The following is a 25,177-nucleotide window of genomic DNA, read 5'->3' on the forward strand; positions in this document are numbered from 1 at the left end:
CGCGCCGCGCCCCCTGACAGAGCCTGCCGCGGGGCTTGAACTGGCCAATGGCGAGGGGGGGCGGGCACACTGACAGGGACAGTGCGGCTGTGACCGTTGGGCGGGTACTCCTACCGCTGTGGGAAGATGGCGGCGGGCCCACAGGCTGCCGCTAGGGGGCGCGGCGCGCCTGGGGATGGGGCCTGGTGTGCCGGCGGCTACGGGCGGGGAGCGGCGGCCGCGGCCTGCTCTACCGAGGGCGAGGGAGAGGAAGGGGCTGCGACATGGACAGGTTCTCGTGGACCAGCGGGCTGCTGGAGCTGGGGGAGACGCTGGTGGTGCAGCAGCGCGGCGTGCGCCTCTACGACGGGGAGGAGAAGGTGACGGGAGCGGCTCTGCTCGGGGCTCGGCGGCCCGGCGAGGCCCAGCGAGCAGGGGGAGGGGGGAAATGTCACGGCCATGGGCCCCGGCCAAGGCGAGCGGCGGGGGTGAGACGTGACTCCGGGTGGTATCTGGTGGCGGGGGGGCCGAGACGAGGCGTGCGAGGGGGCTCCGGCTGCAGGCGGAGCATCTGTCAGCGCTGAGGGAGACAGTACTGACTGCTTCGGGGCCCGTCCCTGTGAGAGGACTGTTAGGGAGGGGATCCGGGCTTTGTGGTTGAGAAAGGCCTCGAGCGGTGTGCCACACGGGGGGAGGGCTGGGATCCCCACTGGGCCTGTGTAGCTGGTGACAGTGCCATGATGTCCAGTCTGTGGGCTGTCACTTCCTGGGTCAGGGCTAAGCACTCTCTCTGGCTTTGATGTCATGTATATGTGTCATACAATTCACACCTCAGTCATCCCGGCAGCTGTAAAATGCCTTCTAGCTCTGGTCCTGAAGGGTGCTGTCTTGTGTCGTTGGACAAGGGTGCTGGGACATACAGTCTAGGTCATGCTTTGCCTGAAAAGGTGGGACCAGATGATCCTTGAGGTGCCTTGCAAGCTAGTATTCTATGATTCTATCAATATCCGAGCCTACCCACTTACTGCTTTGCTTCACTGCTGGACTGAACTCTTGATCTCTTATTTTTTCCACATGGCAGTAGTTGCATACCCTTATAAAAAGCTGTAAAAACATGCTTCAGGTTTTACAAGTAGGAAGAGATTTGCTAACACACTTGTCCCACATACTGATTGCTGTCTGATAAATAAAGAACTTTTAAACAGTAAAATGGGTAGAAGCAATACTCATGTGTGATAGATAGGCGGGAAGATTTCAGACTGTGCATAGCATCTGCATAGCATAGGTGGCTCTGCTTTTTGTGTAACTTTCACTTTCTTTGTCAGCACATAGTGTTCCAAAGCCAATAGCCCTGTTTAAAACATGATATTTAAGAATGTTTGTGTATCTTGCACAGCATATGGAGGGAGGATCCTTCAGGATATCCTAGGGGGAAAATTTATATAGTTGAAAAAGGAAGTTTGTGTATATCCATCTAGTACTTTTATACTAATTTCTCCATTGTTTCCTAAACTTGATTTATTGTGTTTTCTGAAAAAAAAAAAGAGAGTGCTCTCAAAATATTGGCTTGTTGCATCTGATCGCTGTGTTGTGGTAATGTGTAATGTTTGAAGATGGATATTTATGCAGTTTACTGGTTAAATTTGTTGTTGATACTTTTAATTTTTCCTGTTTAGGTGAAATTTGATAGTGGAGTATTACTGCTTAGCACACACAGGCTACTCTGGAGGGACCAGAAGAACCATGTAAGTCCTACTTTTGTCTCTTCTTATGTTATTCAATTGTAAATGCCATAGTAAACAACAGGTAGTTTGCCATTGAAGAGACTGCACATGGAGAGGAGGTTTTTCTTCCCTTTGTGTGAGTGTTTTGTATTACAAGTATAGTCGATTTTTTGGCTCACAGTAAAAAGAAAGTTATGTGCAGGAATGATCTTTCACCCAATTCTGCTTTAATAAAATAATCATGCAGAGATGAGGAGGGATGGGAATGAATCATACAAATTTTCCTTTTCTGCAGAACAAAAATAGAACAGAAGAGGCTGCTCTCATGCACTAAGACATGTTGGATTTAAGACTGAAGTTGAAATTGTCAGGCAGATCATCATGTTAACTCCTCTCCCATACTCCTTGTCCAGCAAGACCTTTTCTTCCTCAATGCTTTCAAGTCCAAGTTTCCTTGTCTTCTGCTTCCACCATGCCATGACTTGCTAATAAGATGTGGTTTGTGGCAGTATTGTTTTCTCTGGGTTTTACCTTCCCAACTGCCTGTTCCTGCGCTGAACCATCCCTTCAAGAAGCCAGAACATCTGCCTGTACTGCTATGGAGAACTGACTCAGAGTTCAGGTGACAGTCAGAACTACAGTGTAGTAATACTGCTGCTGAATGCTTTGTATGATCAAGCCACAGCCTGGGACTGCAGGCTGAAATTGAAGACAACAAACACATGCAAAGCTCTAAGTAGACTGTGACAGCGTGCACCATTTCACAGCTGCAGTTGAAGGAGAAGTCCTAATCTGAACCGGGTTCAATTATGCTTGTTTTGGACACAGTATTTTAGAAACTTAGCCCTGGAAGCCAACATTTAGACAGAGCATGTTCAGATGACAGCTTTTTAAAGGCAAATTATATTCCACTGGGCTAGTTTTGCGCAAGGATAGCTGAAGCACATCTCGCACCCAAAAGCCCTCTCCCTACCAAATACCACGTCCTTGCTCCAGAGCAGGGAACTACTTAGAGCCTTCTGAAGGTAAAGTCACTGAGGATGTTCTTAATTTGGCAAAGCCATAGATTTTGTCTTTACAGATTGTTTGCAGGAACAGCAGAACTATTTTTAGTACAAATTTTTCAATATGTTTTGAGAGCTGGTCCCAGGGTGGGATTATTGTTAAACAAGTCGGAGGTTTATTGTCCAGACCATGACCTATTCTCTAAAAACTAACTTTTTGGTTTGGGTGCTGTTAGCCTGAGGTTATTTATCTGTGCATTTCTTTTTGAGAGGTGGGCATGTACTGCAACATGCACTGCTTCTAATCTTCTGGCTTGGACATTTTGCTTGCTTGGAGTAACATTAAGCATTATGGTTTCAGCAAGTCTTACAACTGTCCATATCCCTGTTCTCTCCTTCCCAACAAAAGGATGACATTTGTCCCTTTTTCCTGACCTCTCACCCTGCTCCTAGGCCACATGGTTTCTTGTACTCTTCCCAGATAATTGAATTTGCTAAATCAACAGAGAAGAATCTTTGAGAATAAGAAAAATAGTTTCAGGTTTCAGCAAAGATTTTGACAAGTTCCAGGCTTGAGTAACAGGCAGGGCTGAAATATATGTCCAGGATGCTGTCAGAAATTACCCAGTTCTCATCAGCGACAAATATAGATCACTGGTGTGGTAAATCAAGCTGCTTCTTTTTCAAGCTCTTAGGACTGAAACATGGGTAGCAGAGTGCCCTTTTATTTTCATGGTGAGTTGTTGGCTAATTTCAGCTGTGATATAACATCAGCCTTAGAAACCTTACCTAGCATACCTAGAATAAACCTGTAGAGAAAGGTCCTTTTTTTTTGTGTCAGCAGGCTTGAGTAATAAATGGGGCACTTGTCATTAGGTTAACATAGCAAACTGTTTTACAAAGCCAAACAGCTGTGTTTTATGGCTGCTGTTGTTACATACCACCTGCAGTTGAACAGTATCAAAAATACAGAGATTTCCAGAGGAAAAAAACAAAAGTAAATCTTGCACGTTTGTTACATAGCTGTATCTGTACAACATGTTAAGTGATAAAATCATGCATGATGTGAGCATGAGACATTAGGAAAAAATCCCAAACTAATTAACTCACAGCATTTTTAACACATCTCTCTTTTTGTATCGCTTCTCTCACCAGAAAGGGGTGATTCTAAGACATTGTGCTTGCAATAAGTTCATAACTTTCTAGCTGTGAACTAAATGAATCAATCAGTTTGACAGTATACATACTATATATAGTTGGACTCTTTTGTCATGTTCAAAACCTTTTTTTAACAGAACTATCATTTTGCCTGTACTTAAAGTGTCCAGAACTATGTGAGCATTTTGCCAAGCAGTAACTGTTTTCTGTAATGGCTGTAGAATCTGGAGCCACAGAAGGATCCACATACCTTGTATTAAGAGGTTTTGTAACAGGAAGTACAACCCATGTTCTTTCCCAATGACATATTTACTCATTAGTTAAAGTCTCTGCATATTTACTTCACTAAGCTCTAATTTAATGAGTATTTAATTATTCCATGCAAAGAGGAACAATTTTTGTAGTAGGGATTGAGAGGGCCCTATAATGGTGTTCACTATAGCTTGGTCTTACGCACACCTTCTTGGCAGATGGAAGAGAGAGGTTCCAAGAGGGAATGCAACCTATGCTTCCTGTATCGTGGGTGACTGTCAGTCACCAAGCTGTGTTGCGGAAGATGATGATGTTCGCCAAAAGATATTCACCAAAACAAGACCAGGCACCTAATTAGGTGCTTTGTTGAATCACCCCCCTGGGCAATTTCTGTCTCAAGCATATAGAAAGAGTTTAGCCTATTCTCCTACAGATGGGTACAGTCTTGTTTCTTGGTCTTCTTTGTTTTGTCTAAAGCACAGTCCAATAAATGTGTACTGAGATGCATCAAATGCTGGATTAAGTCAGTGGGTGTCGGATAGGTGGAGAAATTCCTCTTCCACTCAGAGGATAGTCTAGCTGTTTAAGTGTTCAACAAAAGCACAAAAGACTGGTGCTTTTAGATATTATTTTAGCTCCCAAAGTAATATCAATGCAAAAAATGTTAAGAACCCATAAGTATTGTGCATTCAGGGATAAGCTACAGTAGTGTGGAAATTTTAGTGTGGAAGTTTTGAACTTAGATACCAAAGACTTGTTAAATTCCTGAGTCCTTCTATGAATCTAGCCTGAGGTGTTAAAAGTAGGCAGGATATGTCTTTAGAATCATAGAATCATAGAATAGTTAGGGTTGGAAAGGACCTTAAGATCATCTAGTTCCAACCCCCCTGCTGTGGGCAGGGACACTTCACACTAAACCATGTCACCCAAGGCTCTGTCCAACCTGGCCTTGAACACCACCAGGGATGGAGCATTCAGAACTTCCCTGGGCACCGCATTCCAGTGCCTCACCACCCTTACAATAAAGAACTTCTTCCTTATATCCAATCTAAACTTCCCCTGTTTAAGTTTTAACCCGTTGCCCCTTGTCCTGTCACTACAGCCCCTAATGAGGAGTCCCTCTCCAGCATATATGTAGGCCCCCTTCAGATACTGGAAGGCTGCTATGAGGTCTTCACACAGCCTTCTCTTCTCCAGGCTGAACAGTCCCAACTTCTCAGCCTATCTTCATACGGGAGGTGCTCCACTCCCCTGATCATCCTCGTGGCCCTCCTCTGGACTTGTTCCAACAGTTCCATGTCCTTTTTATGTTGAGAACACCCGAACTGCACACAGTTCTCCGAGTGAGATCTCACGAGAGTAGAGTAGAGGGGCAGGATCATCTCCTTCGACCTGCTGGTCATGCTGCTTTTGATGCAGCCCAGGATAAGGTTGACTTTCTTTAATTTCATTTGTGTTTGCATTGATTATTCTAGGAGTGCTGCATTTCTGTACCTCTGTCTCAGGTCGTCTTTATTGAAGAGCAAGCAGCTGGGATAGGAAAAAGGTAAGGTCATTGTCTTTTTCAGATGGATAGTTTGCACATGCATGTTATGTGAGGTACCCAAGATTATATATTACTTCATGGTAGGTTCCATTTGCAATCTAAGTTTCCAGACTGACAGCTACAAGGACCCTCTTGCCTCACTTGAATTCAAATGTGTAAGAGAGTCATGACAAAAGAGTGTCTGATGTGATTTGTTAAATAACTTTCCTGTAATCGCTAAACAAATATGTGTTCTAGCTTAGATTTGATTAGTCATAAATGACAACAGTGATTTTTCTGGATCTAAATTTGAAAGCTAATTTTAGTCTTTTGTGCCACAGAACTGACTGGGGATAGAAACTCTGCCATGTCCCGTATTATACAGTTTTTCATGACCATATGAGTGATTTTTGAATGTGGAAATGCTAGCAATAGTTAGAAGGAACTCAAGTGTTTCCACTTACTTGAATAACTAACTCAGTATGGTATGTGTATAAAGAAGTGTATAAGCCAGCAGTGTTCCCAGGTGGCCAAGAATGCCAAGAGCGTCCTGGCCTGTACCAGAAATAGTGTAGCTGGCAGGGCCAGAGAAGTGATTATCTTGGCACTGGTGAGGCTGCATCTCGAATGCTGTGTTCAGTTCTGGGCCCCTCACTACAAGAAAGACATTGAGGTGCTGGAGCAGGTTGAGAGAAGAGCGACGAAGCTGGTGAAGGGTCTGAAACACAAGTCTGATGAGCAGTGGCTGAGGGAACTGGGATTGTTTAGCCTGAAGAAGAGGAGCCTACCACTCTCTTTCTGAAAGGAGGTTGTTGCGAGGTGGATGTTAGTCTCTTCTCGCAGCTAAGAAGCAACAGGACAAGAGGAAATGGCCTCAGGTTGTGCCAGAGGAGGTTTAACTTGGCTATTAAGAATAACTTCTTGACTAAAAAGGTTATCAAGTGTTAGAACAGGCTGCCCAGGGAAGTGGTTGAGTCACTATCCCTGGGCAGCCTGTATATGTGACATGGTTTAGTGGTGGACTTCGCAGTGCTGGATTAACGGTTTGACTTGGTGATCTTAAGTGTCTTTTCCAGACTCAACAATTCTGTGATTCTAAGTTTCACAAGAAAAAGAGAAAAAAAAAATGCAGATATATATATGTAGTTAACAGCTGCTTGCAGCCTACAGAATGGGTGAGGTAATATCTGATGGTTTCCAGAAGAAATCAGGTAATTCACTAATCCTGGAAAAGTCAAGCAAATAAAGACCCTTGAAGAAGTGTAAGTAAAATGAAATGGTGGACTTACAGTCGTGCTGTGATAGCAGCCTGTTATGTTCCTAAAAAAATGCTATCTCAAGGTTTGTTTTGGTGGTAGGTGTCATTTTAGACTGTTATTTCCATGCATGTTACCTTTGAATGTTGGTTTTGGACAAATTGACATACGGTATTTGCAAGTGGGATGCAAGTGGGATAGATTAAATGTAATACTGAGACCTTTTGTTTTCCTGTGACAGAGATACTATATTTTGGCAGTAGTTACTGCAAGTCAAAAGCCAACTCAAATATTAGTTTTTATCATAACTAAAAGGTTTTTCAAAATTTTTTACTTGAAATGTACAAATTTGTTGAATTTATTTTTTAGGAATTGATGGTGGGTACATTTTAAATTTGTGAGATGTTTTAGAGGTTATAGTAGTTTTTACGCAAGATCTATAATATCGAGTCAAAATACTTAAATGTTAATGCACAGACATAAAGCATTATTGATGCCCTTCAGCACCTATGTGAGATAAAGTTAATAGAAGTTTTGATTAAATAGTCAACTTTGATCATAGAAAATTTTTTTTAGATATTACAGAAAGTTGCCACTTCTCTTTCCTTTAACTTTTTCTTAGTGCTAAAATAGTGGTTCATCTTCATCCTGCTTCTTCAAACAAAGAGCCTGGTCCATTCCAAAGCAGCAAATATTCCTACATCAAACTTTCTTTCAAAGAACATGGGCAGATTGAGGTAAGTTTAGTACCATGCAGGCCCAGCACATCAGATCTTTGGACATGCTTTTCTCCTCTTGCTGTGTTAGTGATAATTTTCCATGATCTTTCCATGTTTACCTTTGAGGTGGAGCTTTATCAGTACATCCTTTCTGAACACAAATGTTATGAAGCTTTAGGGTTCTATACTTTGATTAAATCACACACATAGAGTTCTAGAAATGTTAAGAAGCATTATTACGCTTTTTTCTTATGTTAGTACTTTTAATATAATCTTGTACTTCTTTTTTAAATCTTTTAAATTGACCACAGGATTTTCCAGAATGACATCTCCAAAATCTGTTAAATGTTTAACAGAGTAAAAGATGTTTCTTTGTAGTTAATGCTTTACTGAACAGGAATCGTGCAACTTACTCCTAATCATCACTCTAATTTTAGTGCTGAACACTTTTTGTTGCCTCAGAGCTTTGTTTCATTTTATGCTTTACAAATCTTTAATTTATTTTTATCTACACTGAATCTCAAAGGCTTTGAGCAGTCTGGAAAAAAAAACATGATCTATTTTTAAAAGAAGGCTTATCCTAAAAATTGTGAAGATATCACACTCTGTAAATAAATTTTGCAGTATATGATCCTCACTTGAAGAGACTGAGAACTTTGATATCAGATTTTCAACTTGGAATTACTTATAAATGCCTTATAAATGCATGTGCTTGATTAGCCTCATTCGTTGCTTTGTGAGCAGTTTTCAGCTTAGGATGAGCGTAGATTTATGCTTTGTTATAATTGTTTAGGTGTTTTGCCTAATTGTAACTGTGTTTATTTTCATGTTAATGTTCATGTCTGAAAATCAAACATACAATGCTTACTGGTTACCCAGCTTATCAATTATACTCCAGATCTTTTCTTTATAAATTTGGAATGCTTTCCTGTGAACTCTGAACAACCAGGAGAATGGAATGGGTTTTCTTTCTGGATTTTGGTCAGTGGGATACACTTACTATTAACTAATTAACCAATGCCACATTCTGTTATTAGCAGTAAACAAATAAGTGTAATTGATCTGTGTGGTTTTTTGTATACTGCTGAATTAACAAATCAATAGTAATTGTGTTGTTCAGCTTACCTTCCATTTAAAAGCATGCCCTTACGCAAACCTCAACATTTTTAACTTTAGCATGTTTTGGAACATTTTTGAATATCTGAAGAAAATATTTTACAATAGAAGTACTTAAGCAAGTTTAACTGGTAACTACATGGCTCCTCCACTAATGCATGTATTTTTGAAGATTGGACATAAAGAATTTCCAGACAATGAATGTTGTATTGTGGATGGGTAGGTGTGACCATGCTTTGTCTTACAGTGAAATTTATTTAGTCTACCACCAAGATGCTAGAAGTATCCAGAGAACTGAGTTGTCACTCTTTAATGCTTGCAGTTCTATAGACGATTATCCGAAGAAATGACACAAAGGAGATGGGAGAGCATGCCTACTGGTCAGACCATTCAAGTTAACAAGGATCCACAGGTATTTGCAGAGCTTCTGAGCAGAATATGTATGTAATCTCTTGGTTCCACTTCTTGTTGTCCCCTTATACTGCAGCTGGCATGTCTCTCTAACCAACATCATGGGTACAAGTGGAAATTCAGCTTTACTTTTCCTGTTTCTTCACTGGAACAAATTAGTTCCTCCTTTGCATTTTTCACCTGATAGAGAACATTTTACCCTCTCTTTCTTGAGTATGTTTAGACTTGAATGAGATGAGATAGTTTTTTTTAATGTAGTGACACACACACAGAGTTATGCCAATATTATATATATTTGCATACAATTTTATTCAGCATGAGAGATCTAATGAAGCTGAAAGATTTTTGGTTTTAATTGTGATTTATGTTTTATTTTTTGTGGCTGGAAGTCAAATATACAACATGTAACTTTTATATAACTCTCTAGAACCTATTTATTCTTTGTATTCTAAATGGACAGTGGTTACGGAGATTCTCTGCCATGTTAAATTGCCTTCTTTATCTGTCTGCATACTTCTAGGTTATAAACTGTGATAAACATGTAGATGTTGTTTCATGTAGTACTACATGAACGAAGTAACGATTTAAAGATTGTTCAATGTCTAATCACATACGTTCTTTGTAAATGTAGTACCTATAAACTGTGTTGTATTGCCATAGCAAATCGTTAACAGTAATGGTAAGCTTTGCAGTCAGAAGTCTGTGGGATGGCACCACTGTAACTTAGGTACCAGCCTTTCTAAAATGCATTTGGCATCAAGTGTCATCAAGTATCCGTTCTGATACCTCTCAGCAATGTAAATTAGACTGTACTTAGTATCATGTTTCTATGGCTATGTTTTTTCAGGATAGATTTCTTGAGGTAATCATGTTTAGATATGTATTTCAACGGCTCTAGTATGGATGTTCATATTGACTCGGAGGCTTTAATTGAGATGAGCTGTGATGCTCAGTCTGGATCAGGCTATTAAACATCTTCATATTAATAGCTTCAATATAATAATCTATTATCTGTCTGCTACAGCAAATTCATACATGTTTTACACTATGGTTTGTTTTTTTTGCACTGGTTTAAAAAATATTTCACCAAATATATGAAATAATTGTATACATGATATTTAGCTGTTTGGGGGACCATTTCCTGTCTTATAATGTAAGATTTTTCGCAGAGAGGCGGATGAGAAAACTTAGAATTTCCTATTTTTATTCCTTTTGTTATTTTCTTTTGCAGGCAGGAAGAATAAGGGCTGTAGGAATTGTAGGGATCGAAAGGAAATTGGAGGAAAAGAGAAAAGAGACTGACAAAAACATTTCCGAGGTAAATACACTGAGGTTTCAAGGTCAAACACCTGTCTGAACCATTTACATTCATTCACATTTTCTTTTAGGGGCAACTGAGACTATTTATTGTCTGGGAAGTCTGAATTGTATAAGAGTGTGTAATTTACAGTTATTTACTTGTTTAACTGGCTTTTCGCTATACATAAAGATACTTCGTTTGAACAGTTCCTTTCAAGAAGGCTGTTCTTTGAAACTAACGGTGTGTATTTGTAAAATTGATTTTGGTAGAATTAGGAATCTGAGTTCAGTAACTATTCATCAAGAAAAACAGGACACAAAGGCATGTGCAGAAAGAGGCTATTACAAGTTTGGGGTTTTTTTTATAGCTAATTTTGGTTTCAATTGAAAATTCAATATTTATTAAGAAGAATACGCTGATCCAAGTGTCTGCACATAACTGTGAAGTTAGGTTTCAATATTATATATATTCAGGTTTTAAATGTTAGGTTTAGTCTTACAGTTACCGTAACCTGTTTTACAGTCCAGGCATCAGCAAGATGTTACAAGTGTCTTTGTGAAACACCTGGACTAGGTGGAGCCCATCCTTTTCCTCAGAAACAGCACAGTAGTTGAATTCCAAATACCAATACTGATGGACAATAGGCAGTTAATTTCTTCATATATGCCAGGGAGCAATATCCTCAAAAATGGGCTGGTTCTGTCTTGGTAGTAGAGATCGATGCAGAAACACCCATAACTGCATGCAACAGGTTCATTTTCATGGCAAAGCTTTATGGGTTTCAGTATGCCACAAAGAAAAATGCGTTCACTGATCTGGTACATAAGAAAATTATAACACCTTTGCAGGCTGTGTGCTGTTTCAGATACTGGTAGCATTAAACTTTTTCCTTTCTGTTTATGAGGAATCATAGAATCATAGAATAGTTAGGATTGGAAAGGACCTTAAGATCATCTAGTTCCAACCGTAATAAATGAAGTTCTGTGTGTAGTTCAAAAGGTATTGTAGTTACATGCATGTGTATATAGTTCAAAAGGTATTGTCTGGTTATTTTTTCCTTTAGTAGCTTTGTCAGAAAGTAAAAGAAATCCATTTATATGTGTTGTATGAATGGAGGAAAACCATGACTTGTAAAATTCTGCCTTCCTCCAGCTTTAAATGTTATAAATGACTTAATTTAAAAAATGGTGCCCTGGCTTCCAGGAAAAGGCTTCCTGCATCTGCTGTTCACTGCTGATAAGAATCCAGTTCTTTAGCCTTTTGTTTATCTGAGGAAGTTCCTGTTAGGTGTGTGCACATTCCCCTTTGTTTCCAGGCCTGCCCTCGGTGAGTCAGGCAGAGGAGGAGTTAGACACAGCGTGCTGTTTATTTAGCTAAATCAAGGGCTCTTTTGATGAGTGATGTTTTCATGCAGGTTATAGAGATTAGAAATAAGCTGGGAAAAGCCTTGTTAGAAAACATTTTTTTTGATACCTTATATAAGTACAGTAGAAGGACTTTGTTTTGTATTAGAGATGGGGAACTCTATAGTAAATGATGAAATTTAGTAGATTAGGAAGTAAGAAAAAATGTTCCAAAGAGGAGCTTTTGTTCTGATAGTGGTATGTTATTGTTAAACAGTGGTATATTTTCTGTTCTCACCTTGGACCTAGGCTTGTCCCACTTAAGTTTGGATACCTAGCTTAGGTGCCAAGTGTTAAGAGGCTAAACTTCCCCAGTTAGTGGAGAAACAGTGGCATCATTGGGAGGGGTGTTCAGATGAAAAGCAACCTTACACATTCTTGGAAGCATCTCCCTTTCTGCTTCGTATGTTGAGTCTCAGACCAATAAGCTACTAAGTAAAGCACCTAAATATAGATGGGAACAATTGGGTCTTCCTGCACAAACTCTGCTAAAATGTGTCTTTCCAGTAGGGGATCAGACAGAATAAGCTAGGAATCCGATAGAAGCAATGGCAGGAAGCTGTAGGCTAGACGTATCTCTGGTCATTTGACATACTCTAACTTCTTGTGGCTGGAGGAGTTGGGTGCTGCTGTCAGGCAAACTTTAGCAGAAGAGGTTCAGGAATCTCTCCCACTGGTTTCACTGGGCATGTTGTCGTGTATTTGAGAGAAGTGGGTGAGAAGGCTAAATTTGTGTTGCTGAGTTTGTGAGGGAGTTGCTTTTTAATATAGTTGCTAACTCTTTTTTTCTTAACATGAATTTTTTAATGCTAGTTGGTTTTCATTACTAAAACTTTTGGATTTCAGTGTACCTTCAGCTTGTTTTTAAAGTATGTTCTATTTAAGCCTAAAAATGCCTTTTGTGACTTGTAGAATTGTTGCATTTGAGACCATAGCACTTTACTAAGCTTAATAGACTTGATATAACTATGGTCCTATGGTGGGTGTCCAGTTCATTGCAATTTTTTTTTTGAAACAGAAGTTTTCTTAGGTTAGAAAAAAATTGTTTTATATAAATAGTTTTCCCTTGCTCTGGAAGGTATTTTGGTTTTAGATCCGACAACTAGAGTTTTCAGAGGATGTTTTCTATCTAGTTTTTATTTTATTTAAGTCTGATGTTTGTCTTGTGGACCTTATTTAATTCATTTTTGAGCTGTTTTTTGTTTATTGTGGTAGCACCACTGCCTAAGTGTTTGACACTTTTAAATGAAGAGATGTTGCCACACGTTGTCAGAGGTGTTACCTTTTCAGTTAAGCATGCATACATGTTAAAGCATATACCCTCTTCCTCACTCATTTGAAATTACTGTTTCTTACTAATTTAGTAACATCTACTGATGAGAGGAAAATTGTCTTGCCAGGAGGAGTACTTCTGTATCTGGCTTGCTGCTGGCCAGAAACAATTGATCTCCCTGAGTGAGGGTTAACTGTTGGAAGAAGACCTACCACCACCATCAAGAAACCTTCCCCCACCTTTAGGAGAGCATAATAAACTTGGACAGTTTAATCTTTTCTGGGCCTCAGTTATTGTTGTTCCTTCCTATCATATGGACTTCATATTGAACTAGTGTTCACATACTAGAAAAGTGTGTGATTGTTTGCTTCTTCTCTGCATTCTTTGTTGTTTATGCATTGTATAATTTTGATGTTAAAACCTGATATACACAGACATATCAACCAATTATATATAATATTTACGAATAGCTTGGATAGGTGGACAAAGGCAGCTCACTGTATCCATGAAGCTGAATGCTGTAATTATACTGATTTGCATTGTCTGCTTTTCATTTCAGGCTTTTGAGGATCTCAGCAAACTGATGGAGAAGGTATAGCATATGTCACTTACCCAAGTAGATTTATGCTTGTTTTCTCAGTTTTAAGCATGCTTTTTTTGCTGTCGAGCTGAAAGTTGACTTATCCATATGTCTTTCTTAATAGGCTAAGGAAATGGTGGAGTTATCCAAGTCAATAGCTAATAAGATTAAAGAAAAACAAGGTGATATCACTGAGGATGAGGTAAATTAAGTTTGCTTTTAAAGTCAACAGAAGTGTTCCTATGCAAAGCAAAAAGCTATCCATTTAATACATGTAATGTTAATAAAGAACACTTCATGATTGGGTTTTTTTTGTGATTTAATTCTACATAAAGTAAAAGGGATTTACTTGTTTAGTCTTGGCTTGTCTTTTGACCCCTTTTAAAAGTAAAGATTTTATTGCCTTTGTGTAAATTTTTGTATTTTTGACCTCTGCTGGTCAAGAAGAAATTGTATTAAGTCTTGCCTTCTCTTTGCTAGTAATTGGCTTTATTGATAGTAAAATGAATGTAATTATTCATTAAAGCTGTCTGATAGTAATAAAATCAACAACTTTTAAAAACCAGAATCATTCACTAGATGATGTACTTTTAAGCTTATTTGTTTGTGTAGACTATCAGGTTCAAGTCCTATCTACTGAGTATGGGTATAGCTAATCCAGTTACTAGGGAAACATATGGATCTGGTACGCAGTACCACATGCAACTGGCAAAGCAACTGGCTGGAATACTGCAGACACCGTTGGAGGTAAAGTACCTAATATCGCACCAGCATTTTCAATGTGTTGCTAAATTTTGATAGAAATGTGTTTCGACTGTAGTACTGTGCCTTTTTTTAAAGCCCCAGATTTAGCAGCACAGCCTCGTATTCAGTGTTTATGAAAGGAATATATATCCTCTTTCAGAATAAGAAAGCTTAAATGTAGGTAAAATTTTTTCTTTGGAGTAATGGCAACTCAAGTTCTAATTTGCAAAATATCAGTGATATTCAGAAAATCATACTAGCAGTCCTTCTTCTATTTGAACAGCCCTAATTTAATCCCTTACTGCAGAATATTACTTTTTTAAAGAAAGAGTGAAACAACACTGACTTGGAAAATAGAAGTAGTCAGTTTTCAGACTCCTTAAAAATTACACATTTTGCAAATGTAGCACAGAGTTATTACATAGATTACCCCACCTTAGTAATATCTCATGTTTTAATTGATCTGAAGCTACTACAGAATTCAGGAGTCTCACCAAACAGTTAGATTTCATGCTGCAATTTACAGGGCTATATGTCTGCTAAAAAGCATAGATGTTACAGTATTCTTGCAAAAGCTGTGTGCTACCTACTGTGATGAGAACAGAAAACTAAGTGTGTCTGAAAAGTAAAAAACAGTAAATTGATTGATTGATTGATTTAATATATTGAAATTCCTTATTCCTGAGATTTATTCTTTGCTTTAAAACCAAAGTAATTCGCATTCTTTGGGTATTGTATCAGTGGTTTGCATTTTAAAATGATTAGAGGAAGATGTATCATAAAAAACTTACCTCACACAGCAGAAATAAGTGGTATTGCCTGGGTAGGTTTTTTTTCACTAAGGCCTATCAATGAGCTCCTCTGTTTTACCTGTTCGGTCAGTCAAATGCAAGTTGAGATACTGTGTTTACAATATTAATGCTATTTCTCTTACCAGTCTTGTGCTTAACACAGGAGCGAGGAGGGATCATGTCACTTACAGAAGTGTACTGTCTGGTAAATCGTGCACGAGGATTAGAGGTGAGAAATTGGGTTTATTAAATATTTCATAAAGTACACTTCAGTGATAAGGTAATTAAAGAAAAAGGGTCAAAGTGTCCCCTACCAATTGCTCACACTACCTGTCTAACAGTATGAAGTGATCAGCCCTTTATTAAACTTAAGGTTTTTTACCTTTTTCCCTTTTCTTACTTCCATGTAATGCTTATGTATCCTCTGCAAATTGTTATAACGGATGCTGCTTTTTGTAATACCATATACAAGGGAAAATCCATGTTTATTGTGAAAGAAAACTGAAAGGACGGAGAATACTAAAGAATAGTGAATGTTTGGAGTTTTTACAAAACAGATCAATTTTTTCTGTGAACAGGGCAAGAAGGATTATTACAGAACACATAGTAAGGAAACAGGAGCATAGAAGCCAAGAAAATAAACTGCACAGTACAAAGAAAGAAAACTAACAGTATTGTGTAACCTGGTCTGTTTTATAGCTGTAGTTACTAAAAGTGTTTGTTTTGGTGTTATGGTGTATACTTGAAATGCAAGCTATGAATAAGTATGTTTTACTATTTTAATAGTTGCTGTCACCAGAAGATTTAGTAAATGCTTGTAAGATGCTGGAGTCACTGAAACTACCACTAAGGTAAAGCTTTACAGATGTATTTATAAAACATGGCACTCTTCAAGGCAGACTGTGGTGTTTCGATGAGTTAGTTTACCTGCAGTAGATTTTTTTTTTGTCTTTTTAAGTAAAGTTATGCTTTGCTGAAAGAATGCTGCTGTATGCTCCAACATCCTCTCTACATTAAAATATGAATTTTTAGCCATGGTTTACTTTGCTAGGTAGGCAATATTCTTTTCACTTCCAATATAGTTTTTTCAGGCTGGGACAAGTGTTTACTAAGCATATGCCCTGCTCTTTTCAGTCTCTGTAGATTTGTTTAAAGATACTTTTAATATTAAGTTAATTTTACAGAGGGGTTTTTTTGTTTGTTTTCCTTTTGTAATGTGGTTATAGATGTGAGTGTATTAGAAATGTGACCATAGGTGATGTGAGCAGGGTTTTTAGTTACTTTGACTCTCTCTTCGGATTTTAGGCTTCGGATGTTTGACAGTGGTGTGATGGTGATTGAACTCCAGTCTCATAATGAAGAGGAAATGGTAGCTTCTGCTTTAGAGACAGTAAGTGTCCTTCATTTCCTTCAGTGTTCTGACCGTGCTGGGGAAATTTAAACACATTAGGTATAAAAATTTGAAGTACAGGATTTCCTTTTGAGGTTTTGAAATACAAAATATTCCACTTCCAAATCTAACAGTAATACTAAAATAGCACTTTTCATCTTCAAAGTGCTGTGCAGGCAATAATCTGAAGTCACTGCTTTCTCCTCGAGGGATAAATCATTTTTCCATCTCTTTTCAAACTTCCTTAACCTTCAGCCTTCCTATAAATCTTTTGTGTTGTAGGATGAATCCATTGCATGTATTAAGCACTTAATTTAACAGAAGTAGACTTCAGACTGTATACAGTGTGCTTGTAGGCAGTGAAAGTAGCTCTTAAATCTTGTTTAGCTTGGGTTTATTTCATAAAAGAGCACATTGTACGTGTAATATCTTGTACTGAGTTTGCTGCTGGGAAGAGCACTCGAAGAGTAGCACATATATAATTAAGCTTAAGGAAAAAATAGTATAAATTGCTTGGTGAGGTAAACCTTTGTGATCTTGCTACATCTGAACTCTTTAAAGTCCTGCAGTCCGTTATCTGATATCCATAAAGTCCGTTATTTGATACATTTTCCTGTGTCTTTTACAGTGGGATGTAATTTTTTTGTTTTTCATAAAGTTGAGTTAAAGGCTGATTCAGTGTATCCAAAGTTAAACATCAAAAACAACTTTGACTTGAGCAGACGAGATAAAATAGAGCTATCACAGACACTTTTTCACATGATACATGAGGTAGACTCTTCAGTGTGTTTTGTATAATTGTTACCATATAGCTTTCTCTCATCAAAAAGATTTTTAGATGAGAGAAATGTATGTGGCTGTCTAAAAGATTCCATCCTAATTTATCAAAACCGAAATCTTTCAAGGTATGTCAGTCCTTTCAGTTTATTTTCTTATATTGACAGAAAAACACTTAAACCATTTTAGTTGGTTTTTTTCTGATTATTTTTGGTTTCTAATTAATTTGTTGCCTTCAGTACGAGTGCTTATCTCTTTGAAAGGAAAGGAAAAACCTTTTCTTGATAACAAATGAGGTCAACAGCAAAAAGCAACAGATGGTGGATTTATTACCAAAGTGCCTTTTTTTTTTTATTTTCATAATATGAAACTTTGACTCCATAGAAAAATGTAAGGGAGAGGCTTTGAGTGAGGAAGGCTAGCCTATAAGAGAAAGGGAAGAGGAGATCAGACTTGTGGCCAAAAGCAGCCTGTGCTTAATGTAACATGAAACTTCTGAAAAGAAATGAAAGGAAGTCACAGGCTTTCAGACATGAGAGAGGTTTTGAGCAGCTGGTGAAGACAGGAGGTCAGAAGAACCCAAAGTCCCCCTTGACAAGAGTAGTGGTTTAGGAAGGAAAGGTAATCACCCGTATGTATATTAAATTGTATAGCTGACTTCCATTACCCAGATGTGATCACATAGCTTCATAGTATCTCAGGTCTAATTTAATCTGAGTTTCTGTAAAAAGGCTATTGCTGAGAATGATGCAGAATAGACTCCTCCCCACCAAGTTAGATAGGAAGCAGGAAATGGCAACTTCATCTGGATTTACAAGTCTGCTTGAATCTGAAGCAATGGAGAAATGGAAGAATTATTGATTTGTAGAGTAAGAAAACATGTTTATCTGCGAAATTCAATGCAGTAGCAGTAAGACTAGACTTCATACCTAATATTTTAATACTGCCTGTGCAATCTTTGTGGCTTTAAACTAAAAAAAAGGTTGAATCAGGTGAAATATTAAGAAGTTCTCTACTGTGAGGGTGGTGAGGCCCTGGCACAGGTTGCCCAGAGAAGCTGTGGCTGCGCCATCCCTGGCAGTGTTCAAGGTCAGGGTGTACAGGACTTTGAGCAGCCTCGTCTAGTGAAAGGGAGGTTGGAACTGGATGAGCTTTAAGGTCCCTTCCAACCGAAACCATTCTGTGATTTTAGCATGCATTAACTATCCTGGCTGAAACAGTGGTGCCAAAGTTTTGAGTCCCAGGACTGAAAAAACAGTTATCTTTTGTGTCAACTGAATGTGATGGTGGCTCTTACTGTGCCCTGTATGTCGTATGCTGTAATATCGGGTGGAGTACTGAGGTTTGGTCATTTTTCTGTAGGCAGTAGGAATATTTTAAATCGTATGAAACTCAAAATTCTGCACTTCCATCTGGGATGACTTAAATTTCTGAATCGATGATCTGCCCTGGATAGGTCTTTTATTTCTCATTTAGGCTTTACTGTTTGCAGAATCACTTAGTATAGTTGGGCTGTGTAAATACTGGCTGTGACAGTACACTGCTGTCTGAGCTGTTCAGGTTTTTCCGTTCATTTTGTCCCAAGGTACCTTAAAAAATTATTTGAGTTTTTTGTGATTTATTTTTTTACAGATTTAACCCTTTTCTACTTTCTTTTTTTATACTTGGCAATTTTGCCAGGACACAAGAAGAAGTATTTGTAAGGGGAAATACTCATAATTATTTGTACTTTTTAAAAACACAAACAAACTGGTTGTCTCCACAAGGGATTTGCTACCAGTTTATCACTGCACAAGGCTAGACTTGATTCAGGAGCTGAGAGAACTTGGCTGTTCTTTTAATGCCAGTTTGTTTATTTGTGTATTTGTTTTTTAACAGGTATCTGAAAAGGGTTCTCTCACAGCTGATGAGTTTGCTAAGCTGGTGGGGATGTCTGTTCTCTTAGCCAAAGAAAGGTCGGTAATAATTGCTGTGTTTAGTACCTTCACTACTATGTTGCCCTCCAGTAATGCAGCTGTCTTCTTTTGTCTTCTCTAGGCTGCTTCTTGCTGAAAAGATGGGCCATCTTTGCAGAGATGATTCAGTGGAAGGCTTGAGATTCTACCCCAATTTATTTCTGACACAAAGCTAATGCAGTTTGTGTACAATTTGTTGTGTAACGGTTTAGCAAGTGAGCAGAGGGCAGAACCCTTCCAACAACTGACCTTACATTTGTTATTTTGTTACTCAACTGCAACAGTGATGAGCATTGCAATGCTTTGCAGTTCTCAGGTATTTCAAGTGCTGAATCCTCTTATGTGGAACTGAAAGGAAATAGGAATCACTCAGTCAGAAGCATGTGAATTGTCTCGAGCCGGCTAGCTCATGTTTCAAGTTTTGTTTGATGTGTTCTGTAGTTTCTCATTAAGGGAAGTCAGACGAAGATTTCACACAAGTGAAAAGAATATCCCTGTAGTCTGCCATGAGGATCAGCACCCAAAAGACAGGTTACTGCATACCCTAGTTTGTTTATGTCTAGAGCAACAAATTAGACAGATGTATCCATAGTGATAAGAAAAGTGACTTTGATGTGTACTGAGGTATAAGAAACAAACCTAGTGTAGAATAACTTCTCCCTGAAGTGATGAACAGTTTTCTAAAAGAGGACCTTGGGGTTCTTGTACTTTGAGACAGAAGGAACCTGCTGCTGGACAGATTAACCTATGTTATGTGAATCTAGAAAATGCGGTGTTTGTTTTGTCATGACTTATGCTAATAGCTCAGATAGAAGCATTGTTAGCACAGACTTCCTCCCTTCTCTTCCCTTGCCATCTTCCTTCCTGGCTCATTATGGTGCACTTCGGTGCCCTTTCTCTGTCTTTTTATGTAGTGGAGCAAAGTAGCCTCCTGTCACTCTGCTAGACTCCATTCTTTAATGTGCTTGGGTTTTATTTTCTACTTGTATTGAAAAATCATTTGTTTGTTTCATCAGCCTTTATCTGTTTTGGAGAGACAGTTGGCTTACTTATATATGAAAATTAATATACTTTCAATATTGAAGGGAGGAAGAAGACTATCACCCTGTGTTTAATAGTCATGAGGTATCATATTGTTTGGTATTCCTCACCCTGTGTTCACACTGAATGCAATTTGATAGTCTCAGTTTTCATAACTCCAGTGGAGTTGTTACATTACTTGAAGATCTGTTGTCATGGTAATAACGGAAAGTGGATGTTCACTATCCACGTCACTTACATTTTTGGCATTTTGAAGTGACCGGCTTTAATAAATAACAAAATTAATGCAGGGTGTGGGCAAGACAGCACGTAGATAACTGCTCTGTGGTCACAATGGCCAAATTGATACTCTGAAAAAAGGAGGAGAAAGGCTTTTAAGAACCTGCACATCCTTTCAGAACTACCATAGCTTAGACAAGGGTTAAGAGCCTGCCAATGAGAAGTTCAGTGCAGATATCCCTTCAGTGATGATGACTTTGGGTTATAGGATGCTGATTTAGATCCAGGAAACTGTGTCCTCCTAACCTTGTCACGAGCAAATGTTTATGCAGTTTTCTTTTAGGGCAGTTTTCCTCTGTTTTATGGAGGTGCTAAAACTAAGGTATTTGACAAAATTGAAGGAACCGGTTCCACACTGTTCTTACTGTGTTAGCCCCTAGTATCATCTCCTCAAGAGCCTTATGGCTTGCTGCTTTTCTTCATCCTCCCCACAACCCACAGAAGAGACCTATGTGAGCTACCCCAAGCATCACACGTCTATGAAGGGACTGAAAGGTGAGAAATTCAGAAGAAAAAAGATGGTTTGTGGCAACCGCTTCTTTTGACTGATACCCAAACCTGTAGAGGGAGACCAGTGGTTTATGGGCCTGAACCTCTCCCCACAAGGGGGCATGTCTTCTGTAGAAAGAACAAAACCAGAAAGGAGATGCCAAGTGAAAGCTCCCAGCCTCTGTTGCTCCAACCCTGAGCATTTCATTATCTTAATTAAGCAATAACAATACAGCCTATTTAGAATGATGGTACTTTCTCCAGCTTTTCTTTCCCAAGATTTGTCCTTGACTTTGGCTTTTTTTTCTACAGGGAAGAAATCTGAGAGGTAAATTGTATAGCTGGTTTAGAATTTAAATATATACATGTGAGAAAATGACTACTAGAAAGTAATAAAAATGAAAAGATTTTTCTTAAATAGACTGCTCTGTTGGTTTTTTTCATCCTAAATATTTTGGGGAACTTTAAAATCTTTACACATCAAAATCTTGTGGTTGTGTGTGGCAGGTTTTTAAAGCATGTCATGTTTTTACTGCCTCATTTTATACATAAAAGGGTGCAAGATAGTTTTGATTTCAAATTAAAAGGCAGCATTAAATGTAATTAGAATGCCCTGGTTCTGTTGCTGAGCAGCCTGTGACCCATCCCAGCCAGAATCACAAAACCACTGATGTCTACACAAGCCCAAGTTTCACAAGGTAACCAGTCTGAGTGAGCCAAGCATATCTCCTGTGCTAACTCTGGAAAAGTGTTTGACGCATGTTTTCCCAGCTGGAAGACAGCAGCAGTCCTATCTGTGATACCATACTGAGAGCCAGTTGTTTGGCAAACAAATGGAATGACATGATTATGGGTGTGTGGTACCTCACACTGAAGCTGTCACTGCCAAGACCTGTTTCCATTGGTACTACCCACAAAAAAATCCGTTGACTGTCTCAAAGCAAGATTAAAGGAGAGAGGAAAATAGAGAAGTTGCCACTCACAGACCATGCTAGTTAAATCCAGAAGGTGTCTATACGAACCTTTCATGTTTTGATTATTCCTAGAGTATTTGTATTATTATATCTGAACATTATCTCCTTTTGTCAGGGCTGCCCAATTACACAGTCCTTTGAAGAGAGGTTTGTAACAAAGGTCTGTTCAAAAAGTACTTGTTTGGGGTTTTTTTATGGAGCACTTTTTTTATTATGAGCACTGCCCAGGAATCATATAGAACAGTTAGGGTTGGAAAGGACCTTAAGGTCATCTAGTTCCAACCCCCCTGCCATTGGCAGGGATCTATACATCTTTTCCATTTCTCCTTTGCCTGTGTTTTCAGGAAAATTATATTCAGCCTATGGAAACATGGATCTAATATGAACCATATTTCTGAAGTGTAAACTTTTTTATTTCCTCTGCAAGATACGTATGTCTGTATGTGTAGTTGGAAGTCTTCAGAAGTGTATCTTTAATAATTGCTACTGGCTGCATATAGATTAGTTAAACTCTTCAATGCTCAGTTCTTTTAACCAGATTTTGACAGTTTGTCCAAAGGGCCTGACTGTGCTGCTTGTAAGATCAGTGAAGTGTTGTCACCAAATTCACGAGAACAGCAGTGGGAGACAGTGGGAGCCTGTTGCTGACAGTTGAAGTTCCTGCTTCCTTAAGCCCAGGAGGCTCATTTGCAACTGGGAAGTTCTTTCAAAATACCCACTGAAAAGGCAGGAATGGCTGATTCATAATCATTTGTGGTTTGATTTGCAATCACTGCTTTCTTCCAGAGGAACCCCTCTCCAGTGGCTTGGGTTGGGTTTTTTTTTTTTGAGCTAAATTCACAAATCTGTCAATTACATTGCTTCTTCTATTCTAGCTGTTCCTGTTTCATCCTAATTCTCATGCTTCAGGCATCTGCGTGAAATACAAGGCACTCTAGTTCCAGGTCATCTTCTGCTAGGAAGACTTCAACTATTTTCTGTTCTCCAAAGATGAGCTGCAAGTACTCATGCTAAGAAGATACTCTGTGCATGTCTGTTGGCAACATTGGTCTTTATTTTAAGGAAATACTCCAATACTTTCTGGAGCAGAGGCCCAAGTGTCAACCTGCCCAGCAGGCATGAGAGTCATTTTGCTTTGTGGTTGAGAATTAAAGTATTATTCAAATACTAAAAAAACCTCCAAAACAAAACAAACCAAAACCAAAACACAAAAACTTAAGGAGTGAGAGAGGAAACTTCAGAACACCCCCTAGCCGGCTAGTCAGCACAGATTAGTGAGAAGTAGATCTGACAGAAACCACCCTGCTTCATACCCCTGCTGCAGAACAAAGATGAGCTAGGATCATAGGTCTCCTGCTTTCTCACTGGAAGGCCATGATTTCAAATTCCCACTGATGAAAGAGCAGACTAGACCCTGCTCTGCCATGCTCAGCAATGATGAGCAGCAGGTTCTAGGCTGGAATAGTCATAGCACCTCTGTGAATCCAGTCCTGCTGTGACCATGAGGCTCAGATTATTTAGACATTCTGCATTGTTTTGTTCAATTTGAAGTATTTTATGTACTTGGAGGGTTTCACTTGCTAATGATGATTTATCATAGAATCACAGAATGGTTTGGGTTGGAAGAAACCTTAAAGATCATCTAGTTCCAACCCCCTGCCATGGGCAGTCACTTTTCAGTAGACCAGGTTGCTCAAAGCCCCAAATCATCAAAATTAGCTCAGGGAGTAAGTAAAGGAAGGAACTGATATAATCTAAATGCTGTTGCACTGTACTTTTTTAAGTCAAAAGTCAAATAAAGTGCTTCATACATGCAGAAGACTCCCAGAAACTCAAGGCCAGGAGTTGTTATTTTCTTTTAACCAATTTGCAGGAGGATACATGCTGTGTGAAGTACTTTCTTTTTGCAAAGAACAATAAAGGCACGGAATAAATTTGTGTCTGTTGCTGATATGGCATTTGTACTGTGGCTATTTAATGATTCACTTCATGTAGGTAGAATTCTTTTCAAATGTTGCCTCAATATAACAGTATTTGACACGGTGCATGAGAAACGTCTGTTCTTCCAGCCAGACTCAGCAGTTGTGTGTGTGTGTGGTGTAATTCCCCTGAGTTTCACTTCACATCGGATGGAGAATTTGAGGTGTGTCCTTAAATTGCAAAGATACTGTGGCTTGATCCACCCATTAAATGAAAATGGGAAGACTCCCACCAACCTCAAACCCAACCTTTGTTGGAATTACCTAACACTGACTAGTTAACAGCTCTGAAAGTGGATGTAGTGAGTATGGCTCAGCTCTGACAGCACGAAGGAAGAGCTTAAAAGATGTTATGGAGCCAGATCACAAAATGTTTTGGCCTCATTAGTAGAAATACCTAGCTAGGCACAACTGTTGCAAAGGGACTATTTTTGATCTTTCTGCATTCCTATTGTTTTTTCCACAGTGTTTTGGGAAAGCCTGAGATAAGGGTAATTTTTTTTTTCCACTAGGACTATGATTTATTTATAGCTTACAAGGCCAGATGAGACTATTATGACCATCTCGCTTGACCTTTTGGGTAACAGAAGCTGTAGGACTTCCCTTACTTCATTTGTGTTTGAAGCAGAACTCCTCTTGTGGGAACAAGAAGAGACTGCAACTGCAGGGAAATCCCACCGCAGCTCTGGGCAGATTACTCCAATGACTATTACCTGATGTAAAAATGTTTTCAGTGTATGTCATCACAGTTTGGTTAACTTCAGCTTCTAGTTGCTGGACCTTATATTTAAGAAATCCTCTATTACAGGTGAGTTCCCTTCATGCTAGGTGTCCTGAAATGTAACTGTTTCTTAAACAGATAAATCATTTGGAGTTCTGCCCACTACACTGTTCTATTTTCTGTTCTTCACAGAGTTTTCCATTGTTATCTTATAACCTTAAATTCTGAACACCAGCACTGGACCAAAAAAAGCTATTGTCAAAGTATTGGTTTGCAGAAGTAATTTGTGTCCCCTGGTTTTATACTCGCAAGTCTTTGCATACAGACTCCATGCCAC

General features: G+C 38.9%; 1 protein-coding gene across 4 annotated transcripts; it reads left to right on the top strand.

The window, feature by feature from the left end:
* Positions 1 to 193: 193 nt before the first annotated feature.
* VPS36 (vacuolar protein sorting 36 homolog) lies at positions 194 to 23,971 on the top strand. 4 transcript variants are annotated; one of them, XR_013956472.1, is made up of 15 exons: positions 194 to 359; positions 1,656 to 1,724; positions 5,593 to 5,663; positions 7,521 to 7,635; positions 9,056 to 9,145; positions 10,376 to 10,462; positions 13,680 to 13,712; positions 13,825 to 13,902; positions 14,313 to 14,447; positions 15,399 to 15,464; positions 16,022 to 16,086; positions 16,541 to 16,625; positions 19,281 to 19,357; positions 19,440 to 21,172; positions 23,016 to 23,971. XR_013956472.1 is itself a non-coding variant. In XM_080614033.1 (14 exons), exons 1-14 carry the CDS (start codon positions 264 to 266, stop codon positions 19,531 to 19,533), a joined length of 1,161 nt encoding a protein of 386 aa, XP_080470159.1. In that variant the 5' UTR covers positions 194 to 263; the 3' UTR covers positions 19,534 to 22,342. The 4 variants fall into 4 exon arrangements, 2 of the variants coding, with proteins under 2 accessions (XP_080470159.1, XP_080470160.1); XR_013956473.1 differs by lacking the exon at positions 23,016 to 23,971 and adding an exon at positions 21,479 to 22,343; XM_080614033.1 differs by lacking the exon at positions 23,016 to 23,971 and having other exon boundaries at positions 19,440 to 22,342.
* Positions 23,972 to 25,177: the final 1,206 nt, after the last annotated feature.

This window comes from Psittacula echo (genome assembly GCF_963264785.1).
Source record: "Psittacula echo genome assembly, chromosome: 3".
Lineage (NCBI taxonomy): Eukaryota > Metazoa > Chordata > Aves > Psittaciformes > Psittacidae > Psittacula > Psittacula echo.

Excerpts from the sequence above, each read along its gene's own strand:
- VPS36 (XM_080614033.1), top strand. The coding sequence starts at position 264 with ATGGACAGGTTCTCGTGGACCAGCGGGCTGCTGGAGCTGGGGGAGACG. Across the intron at positions 10,463-13,679 it reads CTGACAAAAACATTTCCGAG|GCTTTTGAGGATCTCAGCAA; the intron begins GTAAATACACTG and ends TTTTCATTTCAG. Across the intron at positions 13,713-13,824 it reads TCAGCAAACTGATGGAGAAG|GCTAAGGAAATGGTGGAGTT; the intron begins GTATAGCATATG and ends CTTTCTTAATAG.